The 26,667-nt window shown below is 36.8% G+C and overlaps 1 protein-coding gene and 2 long non-coding RNA genes across 3 annotated transcripts; 1 reads left to right on the top strand and 2 right to left on the bottom strand.

The window, feature by feature from the left end:
* The first annotated feature begins 266 nt into the window (after positions 1-266).
* On the top strand, positions 267-4,383 carry LOC108883373 (uncharacterized). The gene is made up of 4 exons (XR_001960928.2): positions 267-330; positions 928-1,006; positions 2,098-2,159; positions 3,848-4,383. It is a non-coding gene; the product is annotated as an uncharacterized LOC108883373 (long non-coding RNA).
* Positions 3,465-6,897, bottom strand: LOC127142364 (uncharacterized). The gene is made up of 3 exons (XR_007813026.1): positions 6,586-6,897; positions 5,315-5,493; positions 3,465-3,873 (listed from the first exon to the last, which is right to left on the bottom strand). It is a non-coding gene; the product is annotated as an uncharacterized LOC127142364 (long non-coding RNA).
* Positions 6,898-8,487: 1,590 nt separating this feature from the next.
* pcmtd1 (protein-L-isoaspartate (D-aspartate) O-methyltransferase domain containing 1) lies at positions 8,488-24,921 on the bottom strand. The gene is made up of 6 exons (XM_018676414.2): positions 24,698-24,921; positions 15,679-16,149; positions 15,126-15,228; positions 14,224-14,395; positions 11,763-11,886; positions 8,488-11,406 (listed from the first exon to the last, which is right to left on the bottom strand). Exons 2-6 carry the CDS (start codon positions 15,983-15,985, stop codon positions 11,033-11,035), a joined length of 1,080 nt encoding a protein of 359 aa, XP_018531930.1. The 5' UTR covers positions 15,986-16,149; positions 24,698-24,921; the 3' UTR covers positions 8,488-11,032.
* Positions 24,922-26,667: the final 1,746 nt, after the last annotated feature.

The following is a 26,667-nucleotide window of genomic DNA, read 5'->3' as shown; positions in this document are numbered from 1 at the left end:
TGTGCTCGTCCACAATTTTTAAGCCTCAAGAGCGGGTCACGAAGAGCTGAGATTACTGTTACAAATTATTATAAAAATAGCTTTTCTCAAGTCATATTCTTGTAACATAATTCATTTGTTCACCTCAAAACTCAAAGTGTGATTGTTAAGGTTCTAGAGTTTAGCTTTTAGTGTTGTATTATTCTGCACTATTCAGGTTTTGGAGGTGAACTATTCTTTATTAATGAGGTTATTTGTTTTTCAAGTGTTGTACTTGTTTTTTTTTTGTTTACTCGTTCAGCTGCTGCAGCCTGGACAGAAACACCAGCTCTCACCTTACAAACCAAACAAGTATGTGTCCTAAAGATTTACCCAGTCTGGAAATGTATTGATGACCTGTATTAATAATGTTAGTAACAGTATTATTGTTTAAATCCTTGGTATTTCATGAGTTTGACTACAAATGTCTACAAATTGGCAGAAAATAAAACTAGCCATAAAAAAAAATCAAAAACTCTAAATAGTTTTAAGTTAATTTTCTGCCTGTGGACCAAAGTATAATTAAAAATACCAAAAGTTAAAACTCTGTTTTCAAAGCTGTACTTAGGTGAAAGTTTTTATTATGCAGTTCACAGTAATATACACGATTCCTCCAGTGATTAGTTGACAGACAATTAATACAGAAATGGAAGATTTAAGATTAGTTAGATTAGTTAATTTTTCTCAAACATTTATTGTTATTGATTCCTAAAGGTGTGATGCTTTTTCGTGTCATAAGTGACAGTAAACAGCCCATTTTCTGAAACACTCCTCTAACATTTAGAAAATGTTCTGGCTCTGCTGTAATGTCAAATATTTGTGTGTTTTAGGGTTTAACTGTTGCTGAGGAATGGACCATAGTGTACTAATCATTTTCCTTTGTATGTTTCTCTTTTTAATTTCCTCCAGGTGTCACCGCTTCGTCCACAATCAGAGAGAGTCTTTGTACAATGAAGAAGTTCTTTGAAACCTGGACTGAGGCCTCAAGGTAATTCACAAACAGCTTTACATCAACTGTCCAACACAGAGCACTGATATTAAATAATATATCTTCAGTAATTGATCTGAAGTCTGAATAGTTTGATTTGTCACAATGAGACATAGCTCATTATTAAAGTTTATTCACATAGTACATACATCTCTCCCTCTCTCTCTCTGTCACTCTCTTAAGCCTGGCTCACACTAACAAATTTTTAAAATCTTCATCTAGAAAATGTGAGACCACACACACAATGACAAATAATGTCAGATTTCACAGTTTTGTTCTTATAGTGTGTGATGTGCAGAGAGAACACCAACGCAGCACACCACACACTAACGGATTCACCACCAACAACCAGAGTCTGGACTCTCAGAACTCCAAATCTCAACCGGTCAAATGAGACTTTAGAGTAAACAAACGCGACGGATGATGACATCTTTTGTCTGTTGTGCTTGCGTCTTCTGTCAGCTTCAGTCGGCTTTCCTTTGTGTTCCCCCCACACAACAGGATTTCTGATCAGAAATGTTTAACATTTATTGGGGTGGCTTCGATTGTCTTTAGGGAGGGTAAAATTACAATCTGAAAAGATCATCTTTAATAATAACCGATAATCAGACCTTTGCTGTCTTTGATGGGTTTATCTTGGTGTGCACCCTGCTTTATTCTAATTCTTTTGCCCCCTTCTCCCTCTTTGTCTCTTTCGCTCTTCCCTGCTCTCTCACTCATTCTCATGCTTTCTATCTCTCACACTTTCTCTCATTTTGGCTTCTATCAACCAAATTTAGCTCAAATTTTAACTGATTTTGGAGAAACAAACTTTTCCATCTACTGCTGTTATGTGAATATCAGGGGCTGGTGGAGTCACTTCTCCAGTTAGAGCAGCTGCTTCTGTCTTTGTGTATAAAGCAAACTTAACTCTTGGACTAGTTCTGATTAGCCCAGAACCAGTCAGTCCACACTCTGGTTTCTTTGTAGATTCAGTGTCTTTTACTTGTCTATCTTTTGACAGTCTCAGTTCAATACCCAGAAACTATGTGCTTTTATTTTGATGTGTTAAAAGTCACATCTTTATATTAATGTTGTGTTTTTCTCCCCAGGATTCAAACTTGAACCATTAAAGCACAGAGAGAAGAAACAGACGTGAAGACATTTCCAGAAGGTCAGTCTGAGTTTATTCTTTTCAGTCTGACTCTGTCATTATCTCAGCTGCAGTTTGACACTTTAAAACCTCTTGTCTGGAACAAATAGCAACAAATTAAAGCTGCTGTAACTTATCAGTTGTAATTAGTATTAATTGGTATTTTTCAACAATGTAGCTGCAAAAAATATGTTTAAAAAATATGTAAAACTATATAACAGAAAATATAAAACCTTAGTTTAGAATAGAAACCATTTTAATAAATATATTTAAAAATAAGTATAAAACCTTTAAAGAAATTGATAAATTGAAAACCTTTAAATATTAAGTAGAAAACCAACCTTCAAAAAATTAGTCTAAAAAATAAATATAAAGCCTTAAATAGTTCTAAAAAGTACGTTTACCAAATAATAATACAAACAATAATAATTAAATATAATAATAACAAATTTACCATAAAACATAAAAAAAAAAACTCAAAACAAAACTAATGTGTGTATCCTCTTGGAGATGAGGGATCAAACTGGTTAGAGTGAGGCTGTAGCATACTTGTTACCATAATAACACTAGGTAGCACAAAGTGATCTTATTATCCGTGTAACATCATTATACTTTGATTTGATAAACATCAGTAATATCACTGCATAAACAATGCAACTTGTTTTTTTGAGTCCTTGAAAACAGGCCATTTGATGAACAAAAACAAAAAGCTCTAGTGGCTCAAACATGGATGGAATAGGATGCTAGCAGGGAGCTAACAGGATACTAACTGTCACTGTGCTGTATTGAGTGGGCGTCTCAAAGTAGAGAGCTCCTTATTTAATGATTTAGAAACCTAATTTCATATATTAAATTTTTTTTAACCATTCAAACTTAATATAACTGCTTTACACTGACTTAAAAAGTATATATACATCTAAAAACCTTTAAAAATAGGTCTAAGAATTAAGCATGAAACCTGTACAAAATAAATTTAGAACCTTAAAAAAATGTCTACACAATAATAACCCATAAAAAGTTAAGTACAACACCTTAAAAAATAAGTGTAAAAAACAAGTATAAAGCCTTTAAATATATAGTTAAAACCTTACTTTAAAATGAGTAAAACATAAGTGTGAAACTTTTTGAAAATTATTTTAAAAAACTGTTGAACAATGAGTGTAAAGCCTTTTAAAGTATAAAACCATAAAAATAAATATAAACCTTAAAAAAATATTTTCAAAATGTTTAATAGGTCTAAAAATTTAAACATGAGAATAATTACATTTATTCTTAAAATAAAATGCAATAAAATGATTCTTATAACATCAGTTAAAAATAGAGAAATGCAACTCAAAAGTTTAGAAAGACATAATGATTTTATTCCAGACAACATTTAACAAATCAGTGAAGATAATGACAGATGTTTGACCACAAAGAAACACTTGATAGAGCTTGTTCGGGTTAATGTAGTTGTGAGCACATTTTCCAAAGATGAACATGTCTACTAAGCATCTTTGTGATCATTTAACTGCTTGTGATACAATTATTAAATTGTTGTATCATAAGCCGTTGAATGTTCTCAAAGATGTTTAATAAAGTCTTTGGAAAATGTGCCCATGACTACAGATGGTAGAAAAAAAACAAAGTGTTTTCAGCAGTTAGATGGTTGAGTTCTTTTATCTAATTAACAGCTTTGTAACACTTTTGTTTTCTTTCATCCACTTCAGGTCTGAGCTGCTGTCGTCTCCTCCTCCTGCAGAGACAAGAACACGTGTTAATCACAGAAACTGATCAGTAAATATAAATATTTTTACGATACACTATGCCTTACCATACTATGACATTTTTATGCCTTATTATACTTTTGACATTTGGCATTGTTTGACATTTTGCACTATTTTTGATGCTTTCCTATACTATCACATGTGGCTTAAGATAAAGGAACTATCTTAAAGTAGCCATCTTACCTGTGTTTTCCACAGATGCACACCTCTACACTGTGTTTGTAGTTTAGGATTTTAATTTTGGTATTTTGCTAATTCAAATAATAACTGTACTCAAATCCAATCTGTTACTGGGTACATACACTGTTTATACTGTTCATATTTATACTTTTTATATATTGTTAATATATTATCTTGTTTTATATCTTGTCTTACTTATATAATGCCCTTTTCTATTTTTGCTGTTGCAACACTGAATTTCCCTGCTGTGGGACTGATAAAGGATTATCTTGCTCAAATAAATACTTCTGAACACTGAATATTTTGCTGGTGTGTTTAATATTGTATGAAGGTGAATATTTTTAGCCAGAGGTTAGGGTTAGGGGTATGGCTTCTAGCCACTTTTTTTGGCCTCAATTATACATTTTAATTGCAAGCTGCAAGCTTCCTGCATTACAAAATCACTTTTGTAATATTAATTCAAAAATAGTATAACTTTTGAGCAGTTAGTCTATGACATTTTTTGGACATTCTTTTACACCTTCTATACCATGACATCTTTATGCCCTACTATACTATGACATGTTTTGTTTTTTTTAATTTAACACCTTACTCTTATGACCTTGTTTTTTTTCTAATTCTTGACACCATACTATACAATGAAATTTTTTGTTGCTTTTTGGCACTTTATTATACTGTGACATTTTTTAAACGTTTTTTAAGCCTACTATACTTTTGACATTTTTTGATGGCTCTTATTGCATTACTAATACATTGATATTTTTCCACGTTTTTTGACGCCTATGTTTGCCATGACATTTTTTGATGCATTAGTATATACTATGTCATTTTTGATATTTTTGACTATACTATGCTATACGCATTACTATACTGTGGCTTTTCTGACATTTCTGATGCTTTACTATGACATTCATATAACATTTTTGATGTCTTACCGTAACAGTTTTACTTCTATTTTGGATTACTATTACTTCTGCATAGCTTTCATATTATAGATTACTTCACTGTTCATTTTCACTGTTGCAAACTACATCTAATTACAGATTACTTTGACTATTACATCTTACTTCTGATATTGCTAATTACTTTTACATTACTTCTATTAACAGATATTACTTACACATTATTTTTACATTGCAGATTACTTCTATTATTACATTTTTCTAATACACAGTATTAAACAGTTTAATGTCAGTGCTCCATGTTGAGGTAAAGCTGTTTGTGAATTACCTGGAGGCCTCTGTCCTTGTCCCTACGAACTTCCTCATCGTATGAAGACTCCCTGCGATCGTGAACAATGTCTCTCTGATCATGGACGATGGCTCTGAGATCATCGACAATGTCTCTCTGATTGCAAGCAATGCCAATGGATCCGTGGCCCCAGTCTCCACCAATTCTTGTGCAGTTCTCTGCGAAGCATGGAGGAAAGAGAGAGAAACATACAAAGGAAAATGATCAATACACTACCTGCGACCTATTCTTCATCAACAGTTTAACCATGAAAACACAGATAAATATTCAACATTCCAGCTGAACCACAACATGTAACAAACATTAGAGAGGGCTGTTCCAGCAAATCAACAGGTGACTGTCACCACCTCCTGAAGAACCAACAACCATAAATATTTGTGGAAAAAATTAAATAATGATTGATTGTGTGTCCATAACTAACCGCTGAAGCAGTCATATATGTTACTGTGAACTACACAATAATAATAAACACTATCAGTTCAGTACATTTCTGAATGCAGGATTTTGACTTGTGTTGTTTATTATATATTAGTAAAAAGTCTAAGTATTTCTTCCACCACAGTGGAAGTCACATAAAGAATAATTATTTCACATTTCAACCTTCTTATTAACACATGCTTAAAATGTCTTTGTGTTGGTTTTGTTTAATTAATAACCAAATTTAAAAAAAGGTTTAAACAGCAGCTTATGTGTGAAATTTTAAGTAATTAAGTGTAGAACTGGTCGTTACATACTGTAAAGATAAAATGACCAAAAAGAAATGTAAAATGATCAGGAATGGACACAGAACTACAGAGACGCCGTAAGAACGACCACAAAGACACAAAGAAGCTGACCATAAGTAGATGTAAAACAGCCAAGTAAAGACGCAAAAATGATCACAACTACATGATAATCGGACAAACAAACTAATAACAGTTACTATGCCTCCGCGAGGTGCCCACAACTCATGCCATCATAAAAAGTTAAGGCTAATACTAACGCTCGCCACTAATGCTAACGCTGACATCCAGGTGTAAAGCAGCCAGGTACAGACGCAATATAATACAAAATGACCACAAATATACACAAAACGATGACTGATAGACCGTTATAAACTGACTTAAATGACCAGGGTGGAACACAACGTTACAAAGAGATGCAAAAAGTTGGTAAGGTGACTCTAAACAAATACAACAAGCTAATGCTAAAGCTCACTGCTAACACACATGCTAAAGCTAGCCGCTAGCTAGTTCGGTCCTTAGCCTTACCGTCGCGCTGCAGATGTGTTCAGCGTCCAGCCTCACTCGTGTTAGACAAAAAAGCAGCTCCAACGCTTGTTTAAGTATACAGGCGTCTTCGGTAATTACGTTTTTTTACTGATAAACCGAGGAAACCTTTCAAACGTCGGTCTTAATCTGCTTTCCGACTTTGTTTCTCCTCCTCTAGCGTGGTCAATGACGAAGCCACGGCAGAAAAACGCCAATTGGCCAGGTGATTCTGTTCCGCCTACAAACCGCCTCTGATTGGTCTTGTAGGGAAGGAGGCATATGACATGTATTGTGACGTGTAGAGCAGCGAGAGACACTTAAAACATAAAGTTATTCATGTGTTTGTGTATTCTGTTGATTACAGCTGCATTTGCAAGTTCATGTCAAAGCAACTATACAAGAAACTGTAAAATGAGATTAGAAATGAGGATGGTGACAAATTCAAAGCAAAAGATATTTTGTATATGTTTTGTTTATTTAAAATGAATTTAATTGTAATTATTTAATTTCATTTTTGTTCATTTAAAGGGCAATTTTATGTTACTTATCTTTTTATATTTGAGGGGAAAGTGTACAAAATTAACAACTTTACAACTATACCTGTTAAAAGAGGAACATAACAGTGGAAAACTGTGAAATTTAACTATATATTTTGTATATTGTTATATTCATGTTTGAAGAACCACTTTCAATGAAGCTGTCAGAGAGGAAGCCTTGTGTCCGAGTATCTTTATTGATAGTTCCTCTTTTCAGGGTGTAACATATGTTGCTGCACAACCATGACAAGCATCTGTCTTACATGTTTATGTTGGAAAGCTTAAAGGACACAGACAGGGATGTGTCAAAAAATCATCTACCTCTCTCTTAAGTAACAACACCATAATCCTCTCAAAACATTTAATGACAATGAATTTCAGCAGGCCTAAAGTAATAGTTTATCTTTGGGCAGGGTTTTTTTAAGGGACAGGTATAGTTACTGATCTAATTTGGTTAAATACAGTCAATTAAAACTTAAGGGTTTCTCAAAAGGCAATCAAGTGCGTTTACATGTTGAGTGAAGTCAAGTATCTTGTATCAGTGCACACTGGGAATCATAGCATCTGGAGTTTCTGGAGTGGGGCCCATACTGGAGACTAAAAGTCAGGACATCTCTGCCCCTGCTGTTCCCATTTTGTCTCTCAAGTATCCTCAACAAATTTCACATCTGAAACAGTAGATTTTCAAGTCTCATGTTCAAGCAAACAAAATAATCCACAGCCTTATTTTACACAACAGCTTCCATTGCCATGAAAACATACATCTTGATCCACTATTTCACTCTATATAGGAAATACAATATGTAATATTTTCAGAGATTGTGAAATAAGATGATTTGAAGAACCTTAAAGCTTCTTGAGAGGAAACAAAAGGGAAAACAGTATGTTCACTGTATGTTAAGGGGACATTATACTACTGGGCAGGTAAAAGCCTGTTTAATAGTAGTAATTGAAGTTTATTTATTGATTACACTCAGAATGAGCCTGACGCTAAACCTAGTAATTATTGTCATCGATCAGCTTTAAAGAGCAAATGCAGCATCCAAAAATTAGTCAAATTTGCCCAAGTTAATAAAAGGATAATTGGCACTGATGAGTTTGCTTTGTAGCTGCGTTCCAGGTTTCTCATCTTGGGACCTTCATTTCATAATTCCTCATTCTGCTCTTACTCTGTGAGCTAAAAGTAGAAGTACCACAAGCTTTACGTCAGTACATACCACACTGGCACCTTTACTACTGTTTCTACTCCATATCTGTCATGGTGACTCACGTGACTCGTTTACCATGGTGAACACGCTCAGGCAAGAAAACTGGCGACCTAATAAGACACAAAAAGGAGCGGTTACAATGATTAGAAGAGGCATAATGTGATTGTGACCTTTATTTTTGTGCCAAACATTTACGGAGAAACAACACATTTTCAAAATGAACTGCACACACTATGATGAAATTAACCTAGGCCTGATAAAAAAGTAACAGAACTGTTTTTGGCTCTTAACAAATTAACTTAATATAAGAGCAGAGAATTGGTGGTGACTTTACCGGGTGCCATTTCTGTAGTCGAATCTCGTCCACATTAAATATAATCACAGCAGTCCCATTAACTTTGGTGCAAGGCATGACCTGAGAGTCGAGGTTGTAGGTCCCCTGCTTTCAATACTTAATGTGCTCTCTAATTAGCAATTACATTTTAGATAATGGTATATAAACTGTCGCATGGCTGTAATTGGTCATGTGAATTTTTAATGGATACTACGTAAATCAAATGGGACCATGTTGTTATTGGTAATTATAAGCTGAGATATTATTCCATTATTGCTTATTTGCAAAGCTTTTCTAATGAATGTTGAAAAAGAAAAGAAAAAAAGAAAAAAAACCTTACATAAAATAAATGTTACCTCCTCACACACAAAAACTACTAATAGAATAATCAGCCCGTTTTCAAACAAAAATATTTTTTCATTACACCAGAACAAAATGAAGACCTATAGCACTAATATATCTTATCTATTTAACAAACAGCAGTGGAGTTTTGATCTACAGAGTTCCCAGTGTCAAGATACAGTACAGCAAGAGGGCGCTACAACAAACCAAATGCAAATTAAACTGTATGCAGAATCATATGATAACAATACATATATATCACTTTTATATTGAATAGAATTAATATCAACAACATTCAACTCAGCTTTTGGAATACTAAATTATGCATTCAAAGTAAGATGAAGGAAAATTTCCAAGTCTGTGATGGTAAAGCATGAAGAAAAAAGTGTGACATCTATCAGTGATGTGCTGTTGTTGCTTCTTTTTTTTTCACTGTGGAATGTTCTTTTTTTTGTAGAAATATAGCATTGTTCAGGTTAAATTTACTGTGCCAGAAAACTCACAGAAATCCTAATGTGATGGGAAACGTTGGCACTTAAAAAGCCATCACTATCAGGGAAGTTCTGCAAGCAAATTGTACTTTGATTTGACAGGATTTTTTTACATTACAGTAAGTTCAGTCCACAGTAGAAATTAAGCCAAAAAAATGGCACCTTTGTTTGTGTGTTTTTTTTTTGTTTTGTTTTGTTTTTTTTCCACATGAGGACTGCAGATTAAGGTGCTTTGCTGGACACTTCTACAGTCCAGGATACAAAAAGGCTTCAAAATCCTCAGCGATACTGATTTTGCATTGTTGTCGATTAAAAAAACAAAGAAAAAAGCAATACTATACAGAATTTGAGATTTATCTCAAGGCCATCTAATTGATCAGTCATCTTTACATCCTTTTTTTTTTTTTTTTTTTTTTTTTTTTCCTTTCACTTTCGTCAAAACATGTCTGAACTCGATCACTTGGGACATCACCTCCAGTGACCAATCATAAGATGTGAAACAAAGTCAGGAACACCCAAGACATATACAGTATATTCATGCATGTACTCATTACTGACTAATATCTCCATTACCAGTTTCCTCTTAAAAAAACAAAAACAAAAACAAAAAAAGCTGAGAGTGTGAACCACCATTAAACACCTGTTGTCAGTTTCATCATTATTTTTAACCTCTGATATGACTAATGAAAGTAATATAATATTTGCATTAACAATGGAAAGAATACCATGGAGAGGAGAGGGCCCACAACACCTTATCATATCAAGTAGGATGTTAGCTACTTATATGCAAAGTGAGAAAACATGTGTGTGTGTGTGTGTGTGTGTGTGTGTGTGTGTGTAAGCACCCTGTAGAAAAAGTTACATTAAAAGGTGCCCTGTAGAAAACATTATGAACCAACCTGGTCTCTTAATGCTGTGTTGTAATAGGAAGGTACAAAACACGTTGACCTACAATGAAATATCCAGAAGGAGAAATGACACAAGTGCCCAAGTCATGATTATGCAAGAGCGTCTTAATCTCGAAACTCAAAATGGGAGGATGTGGCCTTTTTCGCCTTTCAGTGTCTTTTGCTCCTTTCAGTGTCGTTAAACCTCCAGACACTGAGAGAAAGTTAAAGCTTCTAAAAAAGGTGCAATAAAAGTCTTCATTTTTAGCATGATCATATTTTAACAAATATAGTAAGAACTTTGTCTGTTTTTTTATACAATTTTTAATCTGCACACGTCTGCAGAAATCCTGACAATATTATGATAAAATCTGAATCTCAAAATGGGTTTCTGAAACTATGTCCATTTAGTATACTTTTTACATTGATTTTTTTTTTGATATACAAAACAAAAGAAAATGTCAACAAAAACTAACAAATCATGACAATCATAACATTATTATCCAATATTATCTATGACGTTTTCTTTCCATTACAGTTTTGCCATCAAGATTTAATGGAAATAATGCTACATTTGTACTGAAAAGAGTGAAGAAAAAGCATTTCAGCAGGAGCTGCACCCATTAAGAATGGATATCGAGTGAATCAGTCATTTCTCTCTGTAATACAGCAAATATGCTTTCAGTGACTCAGGCAGCGGTAAAGCCATTATTTGGTCTCTCAACACGTTCACTTGCTTGAGGATTTCAATGTCGCCAATGTCTCTTTCCTCCTCCTCCTCCACTTCCTTATGCTCCTCCTCAGCATGCTCCTCCTCCTCGCTCTCCACCATTTGGGGGATCAGCTGGTTGCCTACAAAAACGTAGGTGTTGATGCGTCGCCGCCGGCAGCGCCTGCGTTTGCGCTTCTGGGGGACCCTTTGCACCATCCCCTTCCCCTGACTGTCCTCGTTGGCCAGGTTTCTGAGAGTGCGGCGTATGTAGATCCGGGAGAGATCCTGAAGGCTGCGGACAGTCACTGGGGCTGAGGACAAACAGAGATGACACAGTCCTTCAGGGCAATGCGCCACAGAAATAAGAATAATCCATACAACTGCACCAGTCCCTCAACTAGGTCAGCATAAACAAGTCAGGCCATCAGAGAGAAAAGTGTGTCTCAGTATTTCAAGGAAAGGAAATAACTGACTCTCTGTAGCAGCTGCAAGGCAAGCTTCACATGTCAAAGCAAATATTGCTTTAGGAATCATCTCGTCACATTAGTTTGAATGGACTGTCCAACTTAAAAAAACTGCCTGCTTTGTACTTCAAGACCGATTAGGCATAATAAAACACAGAGACTCTGAGAGATATTTTTTGTTATGTTGAGGCTGGGTAACTTACGCAGCTGGACAGTGTCAGGCTTCTCTCCATCAGCTCTGCTCTGCTGGACCAAGGGGGCAAAGGACACCGCCAAGATGTTTTTGCTCTCCCATGTGCACTGGCCAGTCCTGGTTATCTGGGTCAGCTGCATAAAGACACAAAACCTGAACTCAACACTGAGCGCTCATAAAATATGAAATACTGTTTAACATTAGAAGACAAGGGCTAACGGCCTCAACCAACACAGTTTCTTCAATATATTTTTTATATTGTGTGTTTGCACACATGCTGGTGAGTCTACATTATAGATGTGTAGATATTTTATCCATCTGCCATTGTTTGTTGTGTTTTTTCATGAATTTGCCACCTGAATATAGATTGTTTTTATGAGGATGTGTTTCTTTGTTTGATTCTCTACAGATATCCAACAATATACTGTAGCATTTATTCCTGTATCTGCTTATTAAATAAACACTTGCACACCTAAAGTTCCAGGTGTTCATTATAGGTGGTGGATGTAGAGGAATATACATAAAACATTCCCCTAGAGAAGAAATGTACCCTTCTTTACATTTGCATATATGCCGTCGCATCAAATAGATGCATCAAACATTCATTCCATTTTTACACTTGCTTTATATCAGTGGGAAAATAACTTGGCTTTTCAAAGGCAACAATCTCATGGTTGTACATTTATGTAAATTTATACTGTGACAATACAGTGACAATACAGTTCATGGATAAATGAACTGAGAATGTGTTAACTTATAGAATAAACAAACAGAAACATCTGTTTTTTTTTGGCTAACCCAGCAAATTCAATCACCTGACAAATCACAAGTTCCACTAATGGAAAAAAAACAAAACAAAAACATACAAACCAAAAAAAACATACAAAATTCAATCAGTTGATCTCATTAAGATGATGAGTGACAAATCAGAATGGATGTAAAAACAACAGTTCTGTGATTGGTGGGTGAAAACGCTCGTCACCAAGTTAATCGAACATCTGATTAGATATTTCTCTGTACTGTTAACTCGGCATGGTAGTTGCAACCATGGATTCATATAAACAAATTGCAGCACCTAAGCCATCTTAAAATCTAAGGAAAAAAGTGTATAGCTTGGTGGTGGAAGGTTTATTGGTTTGAGGGATGTTCAAGTAACACACTCCAGGTCCGTTTCAGATCAGCAGATACTGTGGACGCCTTGAACTGAGGTTCATTCATTCACAGCTTTAATTAAGCTTTAACGTACTGTACACCTGAGGGCATGAGTAATTCCTTCTTCCTTCAACACTCACTACCACACTGCAAGGTCTCTGTGATTTCTTATGTTTTTCTTTGTATACAGCCACAATATAGCTTTTTTATTTTTGCTGCTTAGGTGGGACATATTTAAAACTGTATTTTCATTAAAGGTCATGAACGCGACATGCTGACAAAGGCTTACAGTAATTCCTGAGTTAATGCATTTTTATGTTTTTATGTTTTTGAGGGCATCTTCCAGCATGAACATGAAGAGTGTGTTAAAAATGGCATATATATGCTGCAGGTTGTTATATCGGCACACAAAATGAGGGAAAAAGATGACAAAGCTCGTCTCTTAATGCGTCTGACTTCCAGGATAAATCAGTAACACAGTATGTCCGCAGCTACAATGTGCTGTTTCATATTTGTCCACTCTGGAGAGTCATTTTAAAAAGCTCTGGTGGAGATGGAGGTGGAGGACGTCAGCTTGGTGCAGATGAAAGGCCACAACAAAAGAGAAAAATGATGTGCTTTGAAAATTATTTGCATTAGTGTGTAGACATGGCCTGAGTGAATATGGGTTAAGGCACTTTCATGCTGTTTAGATCTTACTAAGATCCCTGATCAAAATTATGTTCCATTTTTTTCTCCAACATGATTCATAGGCGCACAGGCCTTTTTTAATCGTAGTAATGCCTTGTACCTTATTTAAAAACACTGTATAACATCCTATTTGTAAGTACATTGTACCATCTGAATTCACTTCAGAGTATACTCAGGCCTTGGTTAAATAACTACCATATAAAACATCAAACCCTTCAGCCATAATATCTAATCTTAGCTTTGCCTCACTTCAGCTCCTTCTTCCTTTAAATACCAAAAATTGCCCAAAATCCTTGAGCATGATCTTTACCCTCCTTAGAGGGAAAGGTTACTGTCGACCATTTTCTCCACCGACATCCAAAAATATCCTGAATGCCCTCTTACATGTTCCACAGTCTGTCCACACTCACACATCCACCATTTTAAATAAAACATTTATTTATACAGCCCTATGTGTGCTCCTTACACCACTGCTCAAATCCAGGGGAAGTTGTGGCTCAATAATGCATGTGAAAGTTGCATAACTGTTCTTGTAGGTCAAAGCTATTTTACCTTGTTTTCCCTCATGTGTTAGCATTTTGAACAGCAATCAGGATGTGTTGATTCTCTATCATTCTAGCGGCACTTACCTGATCCTCTATAGGCATTACCAGAATGCCTCCAATTTTGAGCAGTACTTTCATGTAATTTTCATGGTCCTTCTGCACCCCAGCACCACAATAGATGCGGTCGTATTGATGACTGTCTGTCGAGATTTCAAGGCAATTCCCCACCACAAAGACGGGTTCACAGAACTCAAACCTGCGAAAAAATGACAACAAGCACAGTGAATTACATACAATAAACATCCATGGAAAACATTTCTTTTTCTTTCTTTCAGGCTCATCATCACATTTGTAAGCTTTGACAGAATTATGCAAATTAGATGAGTAGAATTAGAGAGGTTTAAATGTATTTAATTCGCAAGACAAAGTCTTAAGGTGCAAAGCAGCAAAACTGGCAAAGCTGTTACAAGAGCTGTGGTTTGAATACAGCCACTTCTTGTCACAGGAAGAGTTTGAAACGCATACTCATCGCTCTTGCTGAGGGTTTGATGAAAAGATTGATACCACTCTTATATATACAGCCAGCAGCTGGTTAGCTTAGCATCAAGACTGGACACAGGGGGAAACATAAAAAATGTATATAGCTCACTAATACAAGATGTATCTCCCTTGTTTTATTAACCAGATTAAACACAGGTCAAGGCCAGGCTAGCTGTTTCCCCTTGTTTCTTTTCTTTATGCTAAGCTAAGCTAGCTGGCTGCTGGCTGTAGCCTCATATTTAACAGTTAAATATGAGAATGGAATCTTCCTTTTCATCTAAGTCTTGGCAAGACAGTGAGCAAACTTTTCTTGAACTATTCCTTTAACAACAAGGGGATGTATTCAGACAGCAGGTTCTAGTAACAGATTTAGTTTAAGTTTGTTCTTTTTATGGATGTTTTCATCTAACTCTCAAGAAAGTTTATTTCCCAAAGTGTGTACTCACTTATCAAAGCTGTCACTATTCTTTATGAAATCATCCAGTTTCTCTCTGGCATATTCAACCACGTCCTTATGGAGCTCAACTCCATGATTCACACCAAATGGCCCTTTGAAGAGAAAGAAAATCAAAAACATTCTCTTTAAAAAAAAATGTTGACCTACTACCAGTTATCATGTAGAGATGAAATAATTAATTGCTTTATCGATTGACAGCGTAAACTTAAAACTCGTCAACTCACATCATCCGAAATGCAGATGCTCAAGTTTGAAGATTTACTGCTTTTCTTTGTTTTATGTGATTGCAAATTAAACGTCTTTGGATTTTGGACAATTGGTCATCTTCCACTGTCTTTGACATTTTATAGAACAGACGATTACTCAGTAAATCAGAAGAAATAATTGTTGCTGTCCTAATATTGTCGGTATATTGTTTTATCGTCACACACTGTACTTTCCCAGGTTAATGTGTTATCTAGATCATACAGAACATCTGAGCATTTCCCACATATCAAAAAAAAAAAAAAACACAGCTTGGAAAAAGGGCACACTTTGCTTACCTATGATAAGGCCAACCATTGTGCTCAGATAGCCCGTTCCACTGCCCAGATTGAGGAAAGAAAGTCCTGGCTGCAGTTTGAGGGCCTCCATCACCTCAGAGTATATACATGGAGCAGACAGGTGTATGTTGCCATGCTTCCAAGCCAAGTCTTTGTAGGCACTGTCCCGGTAGCCATCCAGATAGTAGTCCCCGCGGTCTATGGCCCGAAAAGCCTGTTCGACTTTCTCTGTGCGGATATACTGAGCTTCTTTCAGATTATCAATGAGGTCGTCGTTGTCCTCCCCAGCGCTCACGGCTCCCCCCATGGCAAAAAAAGAAGAGAAACACAAGGGGGAGAAGTCGTACTCGGGATGAGCGATTCCTCCTCCTCACAGTGGCATGGAGATGGACGGCTGGCTGAAGGATCCTGCCGGCTGTGACTCCTCAAAGTGTCAGTTCAGGCGACGGTCATGTCCAGGCAGCAAGTGACCTGGGAAATATTATATAAACATATTATGACGACATGTCTGCTGTAGAATACTGTGTCTGCTTCAATCTACAAGCGGAGAGCAGATTTAAGATGCTGATTACAGAAAAGATTTATTAGTATTCTCTCACAACAGGGGTTGTCTTTTGATGAAAAATTAACAACCGTGAGAAAAACAGAAGAAGAAGGATCAATGACATATTATGCTATAGTAGTGTTCTTCCTAATTAATTCCCCTCAGAATAAAATCTAGGTGATTTATGCATTAGAAATATGCCAAAAAAAAAAATCTAGCCGTGTTTATGTAAAATGTTTACTACAGACAAACTGTCATGTTTGAAAACAATCCAATAGTACAACATCAATGCATTTAACTTTATAATATTGCCTGTAGCCTCATTTAGGCTGCCTCATAATTAGTATTTTGGACATCACATCAACCCAACTTAGCTTTTTAATTAATTTTTTTTACAGCAGAAATTTTTATATGTGACATCAGGAAAAGCACAGATGCACTAACTGTCCCTAATTATGCTGGCATTGTATTTAGATATGCAAGAAGTTCAAGGACTCCAGTATTACACATGCTGGCTAAATGCCATTGCTCACTGGGTCATTAATATAATTAGTTAACACCTGTGATTTTCCTGCAAAAACACGTCAAAATATCGCCAGTGAAAAAAACTCTGTTCACCATGTTTGTTCAGACTGAAGTATGAACTATTTTTACAATGTGTTACAGAATACTCAGTGCTGACAATTGTTCTGCGTGCAGTGAAATGTGCTGTAAAGATTAGATTAGAGAAAAAAATAATCTTCACTTTGATACTATATATTGTTTCAAATCAGTAAGATGTTTCTTCTTTTTTTTAAATGCCAAGAATTCACAATTTCCAGATCCTAAACTGTGAATATTTGCAGGTTTTATAACCTCCTGGGATAGTGACTGAATATCTTTGGTTCTAAACTTTACATTTTTTGGTAAATTTAAAAAAAAGGATAATATCTTGAATCATCTATCATGGCACATGTAATTTTACATTGTAGTATCAATACATAATATGATATAAAGGTAGTTTCTGTAAAATCTGTTGAGAAAGTTGATGGATAAAATAACCAGTGTGTGAGTTAAACACATGCTACTAAACGTCACTTCATTACAGTGATTCAAAAATCATATAAACCAACACCCAACATTACCATGACTCACTCCTGTTCACAGATTAACAGCATAATCCGTAATGATCTAATACACCTTGAGATGTCAAAGTAACAGCTACCATGGCAACGTCTCTGATGGTGGACAAATATATATGGTCTCACAGTTAACACTGCCAGTTTAATAGGTACATCTAGCTACAACTAACACAACAGCCCTGCAATAAATCCTACTATCTTTATGGTTATGAAGTTAAGGTGTGTATTGACTCAACTTTATGATCATTTTGGAGGCTGTTGTTCCTTTTTGTTTTCTCTTGTTTTATTTTATTTCATTTCATGTTTTTGGCACCATTGAAATCCACTGCATCTTACTGAGAGGTATCTCTAATTCCTCACTGATGGAGAAATTATGAAACTTCTCTCACAGAACATTACACCAATTATAATCACATTCTGATGAAGCTTTCATGTCGATACACAAATCAGATCAGTCAGTGCAAATAAATTGTGATGTGCCACAGACATGCTATTTTCTGATGCAGAGCACCCAACTAAAGTTCGGTGCAGGAGAAATATTTCCTCTTGGGATATTATAACCTTTGTGAAGGTAGTACATACTGCATTTGTTTTAGCAAGTCTATCTATCACATAACATGCATGTTTTTAAAAATCTAATCACACACTGGAGGCCCTGCTCTTGATAAATTCATTGTTTTATACTTGTATACTATAAGCATCAGTGCTGGCTTACCTACTATATTGAAACACAGAACTGATGTAGACGGAGAAAGTTAGAGATTGCTGACATTTTCTGTTACATAACAGTCATTTTTCTTTTTAATGATTTCTCCCTAATTTATGCTTTTTCCCCAGATAAGTACTGAATACATTTTGCACTTCAACAATTTAAATGAACGAGAAGGTAAAATTGCTCTTTTGGTTGAACTGCTCACAACTTATGTCCACACAAAGGCCATTATTTGTGATGTGGGTTCACAAAAGAGACACTGTTTCACTTTAAGGGATCCAAATCCAAAATTGTCAGGAACCACTGCTATAGGGGTGTATTATTGCTAAAATATGCACTGATCTCTGATGCTTAAGTTAGTTAGATTATAAATACTGTGCTATTGGCTTTACTATGTAATACATCTCTATAAAGTACACCATTGCAACAGTAAAGAGGGAAATCCCTACCACATGCTGGTGTTAAATGTTTGAAAAAAACTTTGACAACAAAAATATCCCACACTGCCACAGGGTGAATAGGTATACTGTGGGATGGGGATGCAGCCGAGGAGACAAGTTTTGAGTTCCCCTTCTGCCTTCTCAGCATCTCCACATCTGACTCAGCTGATAAAGATTAAATTCAAAGGTGACTTTGTGGTGGGAGGCCTGGTAAGGTAATTTTCCATTGGCTCACAAGGCAAAAAGAATCACTGATTCTCTCACCACCACTGATTGTAAAGCAGTGTATTTTTTATCCCAGTTTTTTTCTTTCTGTCCTCTCTGTAATGCAGAGTCCTTTGAATTGCCTGCAGTTGAAAGAAAATCCAGGAAAATGGGTCAGGGGAGGTATTCTATAAGCAAATTGCTTTTGGGCACTGCCGTGCAGTGTTACCAATGATAATCCAGAGTCTTCAGACAGGTCATTATTCATCCACTCCTTTAAGACAAATCAAGAAAGGCCAGCTAGGTAATACCATTTGTTGCTAAGTAAATCTATTCTTAAACTGAAAAAAATGCCTCTTTGAAAACAGGAATCCACTTGTAAACACGCACAGGATAGTCCTGGGCTGACCCCTATGGAAAGTGGATGGACGCCATTTCAGGTCATGACGGGCTGCTGTGACCCGGTTAGGGACACCTCACTGAACCACACAGGATGACGAAACACGTAACAGATCCTCCGGCAACGCAAGATCAACGCTAGTGCTCTTGTAACTAAATACCAAAGGCCTGTCTAGGCAGCACACCCTGCTGATCAACAGAGTGTTCATGTTTATCAGACAATTTTCAGCTGTGTCAGCAAAACACAGACCTATATTCATACCTGGCAAAATACCGGAGCACTTGTCCTGTATAATGTGATTTAGTAGAAAATAATCACACATGTATCAATAATTTTGCTCTGGAGAGATTTAAGCATTTGTAATCACTGACTTGTGTTCCGAGCTACCATAACCATGAGAGATAGACAGCGGACACTTACCTCTACAGCCTAATGCAATTCAATACAACTGTTCAGCCATAAAATTTACTTTAATGATGTGTATAATGTTTAGTTTTTTTAACACTGTCATAGAGGTGTTGAATCAGTTTTATTTTGTTAAGACTGAGGTCTTAGTCTGTTTTATATTCAGAGGTGTTTGTAATATTCTGGTTGACTCATGTATGTAAACAGAAATACTTCTCAATACGATGCAGTCCACAACAACACCAGCTTTAACTTTGATCTCAATAATAAACAGATAATTGAATTTACACATTTCCAACAACATCAACTATAAATTTGATAAAGATAGAATTTAAGGCACGTTGCTTGTACTGAAGTTGCATTTGACTCTGCAGGTGTTCCTAATAAAGTGGTCATTGCGTGTATTTGTGATTAGTAACTGCATACACAAATCCTGCCTGCGAAATTTACATTTCTTGTGACTGGTGTGTGAATGTTTTGCCCCGTTTTCACTGCAGCTGAAAATGTAAGCATGTCAAATTGCGGGTCCACCCAAAACGATGCTACATTGCGCTGCAAAAAAAAAGAAGAAGTTGAATCTGGTTTTGCATGCTGTTGGGACAAAAGATGACACAGCTGCCACAGTTATAACTTTTCAGAGTTGATCCTGTCTGCGAGTATCACAAACTTACATGCTGAGTTTTGGCATCTAATGAGCTTTTAAACACATAAATCTGTTCCTTCAACTGCACTTCCATCGTCTCACAGGTACATGAAAGAACACGCCCCCACAAACACACCCTGTGCTGTTTAAAGCAAGGATTTTTTTTCTTCCTGTGAACGTGTCATCAGAAAAATAGATAAGACTTAATTAATTAGATCGAGCTGTGTAGGAAATAAATTCAGCTACAAATTTGTCTATGATGCCAAATGTATTATTAACAAAACATGGCAGCAAATTGTTATAGAAAAATGCAGATTTCACAGAAGTGATCGTGTGTTTTGCAACAAAGGTACCTGAAAAGAATATGTTATTGAAATCTTGTGTACCAGAGTATTTCTCTGTGCTGCATTCATCTAAACACTGGCTCTAGGTGTAACAGTGTTAGTCAGTCAGTCTATTGGTGCTAATGAATTTGATGAGTCCTGTGCTGACAGAGGTTCAGATTTTCCACCTGTCCAACACGATTTAATGACCAGATATCTCAAAAACTAACTGTGACCCAGTTCCCATTAAATCTACTCTAGATATTCATGAAAAGCCTCAGATAAATTATAACGATTCTGGTCATGCCTTGACCTTTCCTATAATTACCACGGATATGTTTATCTGAAAAGTGGAACACTGTAAAAATTTTCTGCATATATTCATGCTCCCCAGAGGAGGCATCCTTTGAATTTTGTTGACCTACTGACCTCTCCAAGGCAAACCTTTTACACATAATATCTTATTACATATGCTTAAGGGCAGGTCGTCACTGCGGCAAATTAATGCTCTCAGAAGGAAGAAGCCATTTAATTGTTTTGACCCCCATGACCTTAGACCCGTTTTCCATTTTTACTGTAGTAAGAGTTTAGATGTATGAGGAAAAAAAAAATCAATATAGCAATATGTTGTCCTCTAATATAAGCATGTTCTGATATAATGGAACACACTGACATGAATAAATATGAGGGTGAAGCATAACGTCCATTTACAGTTCTGCTCTGTCAGTTCAGCCGTTCACTAAGCTATGATTTATTTATCTGACACAGCCTGCATGTTGCTGTGTGTTAAAAAGGCCAATTGTGTATTCTCTCACACACCCGTTACAGTTCGATTGTCTAGTGAAACCGGTCAGACGGGAATCTTTTTTTTATACTCTACATAAGACCAGTTTTGCAGTTTCTTTGGCACAGCATGTCTTCCTCTCCCGTTACACAATTTTGGGGGCAATGTTAACAGTAGAATCATATCAAGACTTGTTCTTTCATTTCCACAACTAAACAAGATATGTATTTTAATGAGTCACTCACATAAGAACATAAGAAAGACATTTTCATGCTCAGCAGTGGATAAACCCTTTTGATTTAGGCAATAATGAGGCTTTTCATCCGACTTCATCCTCAAGCTAGTGGTAATAATGTTATGGGGTGTTCAGATTTAATGAAAAGTATATTTGCATCTCTCTTTATTTATGCGAATTTGACCACTAGACTGTGTGTTAATTGGCCTCAAACAGCCAAGAGTTGTGACAGTGAAGGCATGCGTTATGCCAGGCTAACAACAGGAGCAGACACCATGTGAGTGCGTGTGTGTGTGTGTGTGTGTGTGTGTGTGAAACAACTCAGATTTTTAAAATTTACCAGAACCACAGTTGCTTCTGTTATTCTCTTCTGGATCATCTTAATTTTGCTCCTGCTGTCTCTGTGTATTCAAGAAGAGGAGTCATACAGCTTTGAGACATGACTGAAATTTTGGCTCAAATTAAAACATTTTTTTTAAACTCAAGCAGCCGTGTCTTTCCCTCAGTCTGTGGCACCTAGATAAACCTGAAACTGTTTGCATCTCGCCACTGACTTCCTACACAGTCACACCGCCTCCAAGGCTCACTTCACTGTCAGTCTGAACACATCTTTCAAACAGTAAACAGTTTATCCATCTATCAATTTATCTGATGTGTGATGAGACTGGCAGCATCGCAGCGCTGCCAGGAAGACAACAGACTTCATGTGTTGTTAACTGCTACCAACACTGGGTCACAGGTGTTCATTCAAATAGAGCTGAAACTACTGGTGAATTAATAGATTAACTGATCTATAGAAACCACTTTGATAATCAATTTTAAAAAGTCTATTTTTTATGCAAAATTTACAATAATTAATTGGTTCCAGATTCCAAAATGTTAATATTTTCTGCTTTTCTTTGTCATATATAACAATAAACTGAATATATTTGGGTTTTGGGCTGATAGTATGACAAAGCACCTTCAGGCTTTGAAATTACAATTAGTATTTTCTTCTATTTTCTGACATTTTATAGGCAAAACTATTACTTCCAAAAATAATTCGTAGACTATTTGATAATTATTGTTAGTTGTAGCCCAAGTCAAGATTTGCCATCATGTAAATGGTCCAGAAATAATGGTTTTACCTTCTCAGTTGAGAGGATCTGCTGATTTTCTTTGTCCTCTGTGACAGTAACCTGAATATCTTTAGGTTTTGGACCAAACAAACAATTTGTTGACATCACCTTAGGATTTAGGACACTGTGATGGCCATTTTTTTTACTGTTTTGATACAGCTTACAGACCAAATGAGAAAATAATCAGCAAATTAGGCAGTAATGAGAATAATCATTAGTTGCACCTGCTTCACCTACATCCTCGTCACAGGAATTGGGAGTTAGTCTGTCTGCACTTCAGCCGCAGTGATGTCTTCCAGCAGCTCGTACTAACTTAAAGCTTCAGTGTGACAGGAGAAGCACAATCATGCACAGCTGTGAGCTCCCACCCCTGACTGTGGCCTTGTCCGATTGGTTAGAAGAGCAAGGCTCGGTCAAAAACTTTAGAGGGCAATATCTCTGCACTGCTACCCAGCTGTCTGAGGAGTCTTTTGACTGCACCTCCTTACATTCAGTTATGTTCTCAAGAATATCTCATATAAAAAGATGTTAGGAAGGGGTTACACACTATAGCTTTAAATCCACGAGAGTCAGTTAAACAATTTCTGCATACCACACCAGTAGTCTGAGGTCATTAAGGACCTCCACTATTTGGACAAAGTAGTTTGTCAACAGTCTGAACAATCAATTTCAATCAAGATTTTCTATCTTCTATCTAGTTTCAGGTTATCGCTACAGGTTGTGGAAATTAATTAGGCTAGCTTAATCAATGTCAGTGTTGATTATTTAGTAGCTATCACTAAAAACGGTGGTGTCTCTGGCCTTCAGCCCAACAACAGGTGATCACAGGTCCATACTGAGTCTCTGAGTGGTAGTTTAGTTTAGTTACCTGCAACTGATGAAATCTCAGCTTCGTGAGATTAAATAAGATATGCAAAAGGATTCAGATTTTGTAAGTGCATCTGGAGTTGATTAAAAGCTTTGTCACTAACCTGACTGAATATCAATAACACCCAACAATCAGAAAGCTGTCACTTGCAGGGATGTTGCCTCACATTACACAGGTGTTTCTATTTATGTGGTCACTCGGTGCAGTGGTGTTCACAGATGTTCCTAGACTCCCACAACTGACACCTGATGAAGCCAATCAGCTCTGGACCTGGTCACGTGCTGCAGTTGCCACACAGACGGCGGCCCTGTCGGCCAATCAGAGGGCCGGACCCTTTCTTCGCACTGCGTGTGACGATGGAGCAAAACAACAACACCGTTTTCACGAAATGTTGTCGAGCGCTGTTAAAATCATGGCTGCTCCTTAATCCTGACCCGTGCACAACTGTGCAGAAACACACGGCGAGTCAGGCATTCACTACACAAGCTGACAAAACACACATAGAGGCTGTGTGTGTGTCTGTCTGAGTGTCTGTGCGCATCCATCCAGCTTTTTGTTCCCACTTGTCGAGCACAGCGCAGTTGCTCGCCACAGCTCTCTGCAGTGCGATTAACCTCAATCTTTAGCAGCGACTAGTTAAACCGGTTTGTTGAGAGGAGGCTGAAATATCATCCCTGCAGGTTTTTAGCAACAGCTGAGGGGAAATACCCCCCAAAACACAAGGCAATAGAGACAAAAACACAAAGAGAACGATGATTTCTCTGAGCCTCTTCCGCCTGATGTAGCTGAAGTCTCCGCTTGAGCAGCTTGTGTACACAGATCAAAATGAAAGACGAAGGGCTCAAAATTGTGCAAATTTTGTAAAAGGCGTGTCACACCGACAGATGAAGTGATGGGTTTTAATTGAGAGTCAACCAATTTAGTCTTTACGTGAAGTCAGGCAGCGGTATCTGAGCTAAAGTTAACCCGGCTAACGTTAGCTTCTGTGGGCCTGAGTGCGCCATCATCAACACTAGAGACAAAGCAGGTTAGGTAAGCTCGCCTCTTTATCCTGCCGTTACACAGCCAGCAAACACAACAACAACAACAACAACACATAGTCTGTGGTGTCACATTAAATAGAGCTAACAAAACTACCACACGGAGAGGCAGCCCGCACTACATAACGAGCTAACTCACAGACTAACTGCTGTTCGCTGGAAAAGAAATTAAAAATACTCACAATGCCGTGTCGCATTAACTCACTGCTTGTAACTGGATGCACTGTTACACTGCGACGGTCAGCGAGAGTCACTTTGAGACGTGAAGTGCCTCCGGTAGAGGCTGAGGACCGGTTAACTGGGCTAACTAAGCTGTTTGGTTTAGGAAAGGTAAAGAAGTGAGAACGAGCCGCTGTGTCGAAGTGGGAGAAGAAAGAAACAGCTGAGGAGAGGATGTAAACACAGGTCACGTGGTTTTAAAATGTTGTCGATAGAGGGAAGCACTGTTGCTTCACATCTATCTATCTATCTATCTATCTATCTATCTATCTATCTATCTATCTATCTATCACAGGTGCAACAATTAGTTGATTCATTCTTTACAAAAGTAGGCATTTAAACACATCATCGTGGGCTCAGGGAAATTTTAACCAGTATTTCTCACATTTTTTGGCCATTAAAAAAAAAAGCAGTTCATTGAAAAAAACGACAGATTAATAAATAATGAAAATATAGTTAGAAAAATATAAAAATGTGTTAGTTGCAGCTGTCTGTCATCAGTCTATTTCTCTATCTATCTATAGCCTTCATACAGTTTACATGTACTTTTTGGAGCAGTTTAGAGTCAAGTTGAGTGTAGTCAAATGTAATTTTTACTAACTGGTGTAGCCTAGTACAGAAAAAAAACCCATTGAACTCAGTGAACAGATGTTGTCAGCTAATGCGGAAAAAAATTACCATAGCATTATTGTTCTGCTGTAATTTCTTTACTGCTAAAACAGTCTAGTTTCACTTGTGTTTCTTCAGCTGTCTGAAGTGGAAATATCATATTTAACGATGCTCGCTGTCTATTTACACTGGTCACTGGCAGCTTAACTAATAAATAAGAGAAAAGAAAAGCAGGAAAACATGAAAAAAGAAATAGTTTAGGACAAATATGGCTCTGATAGTAGTACAGTTCATTATCATTGTCTTTAACAAGAGAATATATAACTGGGATGATCCTGGAAAGCGTTTCCCACCTTGTAACCTCGCACAGTTCCCTTAAGGAAAGGCCTAAATTTAGCCTGCAGATGGTTTCTGCTCCACTCTGGAAGCGTAGGAGCAGATGATTGGTCAGCAGACGCAGGCAGGTCTGGGCAGGTCAGCTTTCACTACACAAGCTTTTTGTTGGACTGTAGTTGTAGTTTCCTCTGTAGCACACAGAGCCAGGGTTTCAAGGACTTTGCTTCACCTCATCTTCTGACATTACTACAGATCACTTATTTTTAGGAGGAAGAGTTTGCCCACAAAACACACAGTTCAAGAAGATTAGAAAATTTCAAACCAATCTTGCCTTTTTCTCTATTCATAGGAAGTATGGTAAATGAGTATTTGACACATTTCTCTGTTTTCTCCAACCAGAAGTTTTTCTAGAGCACTCACTGGTCTAAATGGGCTGGTGTCTGGTACAGACAGCAACCTTACCAAATCCATCAACATTTACTGTGAAAGGTGCTGATTTCACTTTCTGTTACAGTACATTTTGTGGAGGAAGACTTTTTGCGGTGCAAGCTGCTGTTCTCCTGCAGGTTGTCTAAGGTGAAGAATTTGTTTACTTCCTCAGAAGGTGGTTTTTAATTGCGTAACACACTGAGAGGTATTGAGCCCTGCTTCCATCAACACAAACTATTAAAAGTACAAAATACACAAGGATGCAGAGTGTTTAATTTGGGTTCATTCAAGTCTCTCTAGTAATTGAATACCTACTCATCCAGGATCATTAGTCATGTCACTCACAGCCTTAAGAGGCCTGACTAATGAATCAAACAAGATCAGCATCTCCTCTCCAAGTATAACCTGTTTTTAGCTTTGTAATTAGTCTGATACATGAAGCCAGGGCCAAAACCCTGGATTTTAGAAATACAGAGACACAGAGGTGATTATAAAATATCTGATTTTACATTGTTTTCACTTTTTGTATTTGTTGAACTGTTCATTTGAAGGTAAATTT

The sequence above is a fragment of the Lates calcarifer genome, linkage group LG4 (genome assembly GCF_001640805.2).
Source record: "Lates calcarifer isolate ASB-BC8 linkage group LG4, TLL_Latcal_v3, whole genome shotgun sequence".
Taxonomy (NCBI): Eukaryota; Metazoa; Chordata; class Actinopteri; family Centropomidae; genus Lates; species Lates calcarifer.
Note: the sequence above shows the minus strand (reverse complement) of the source record. Positions and strands in the feature narration are given on the sequence as shown.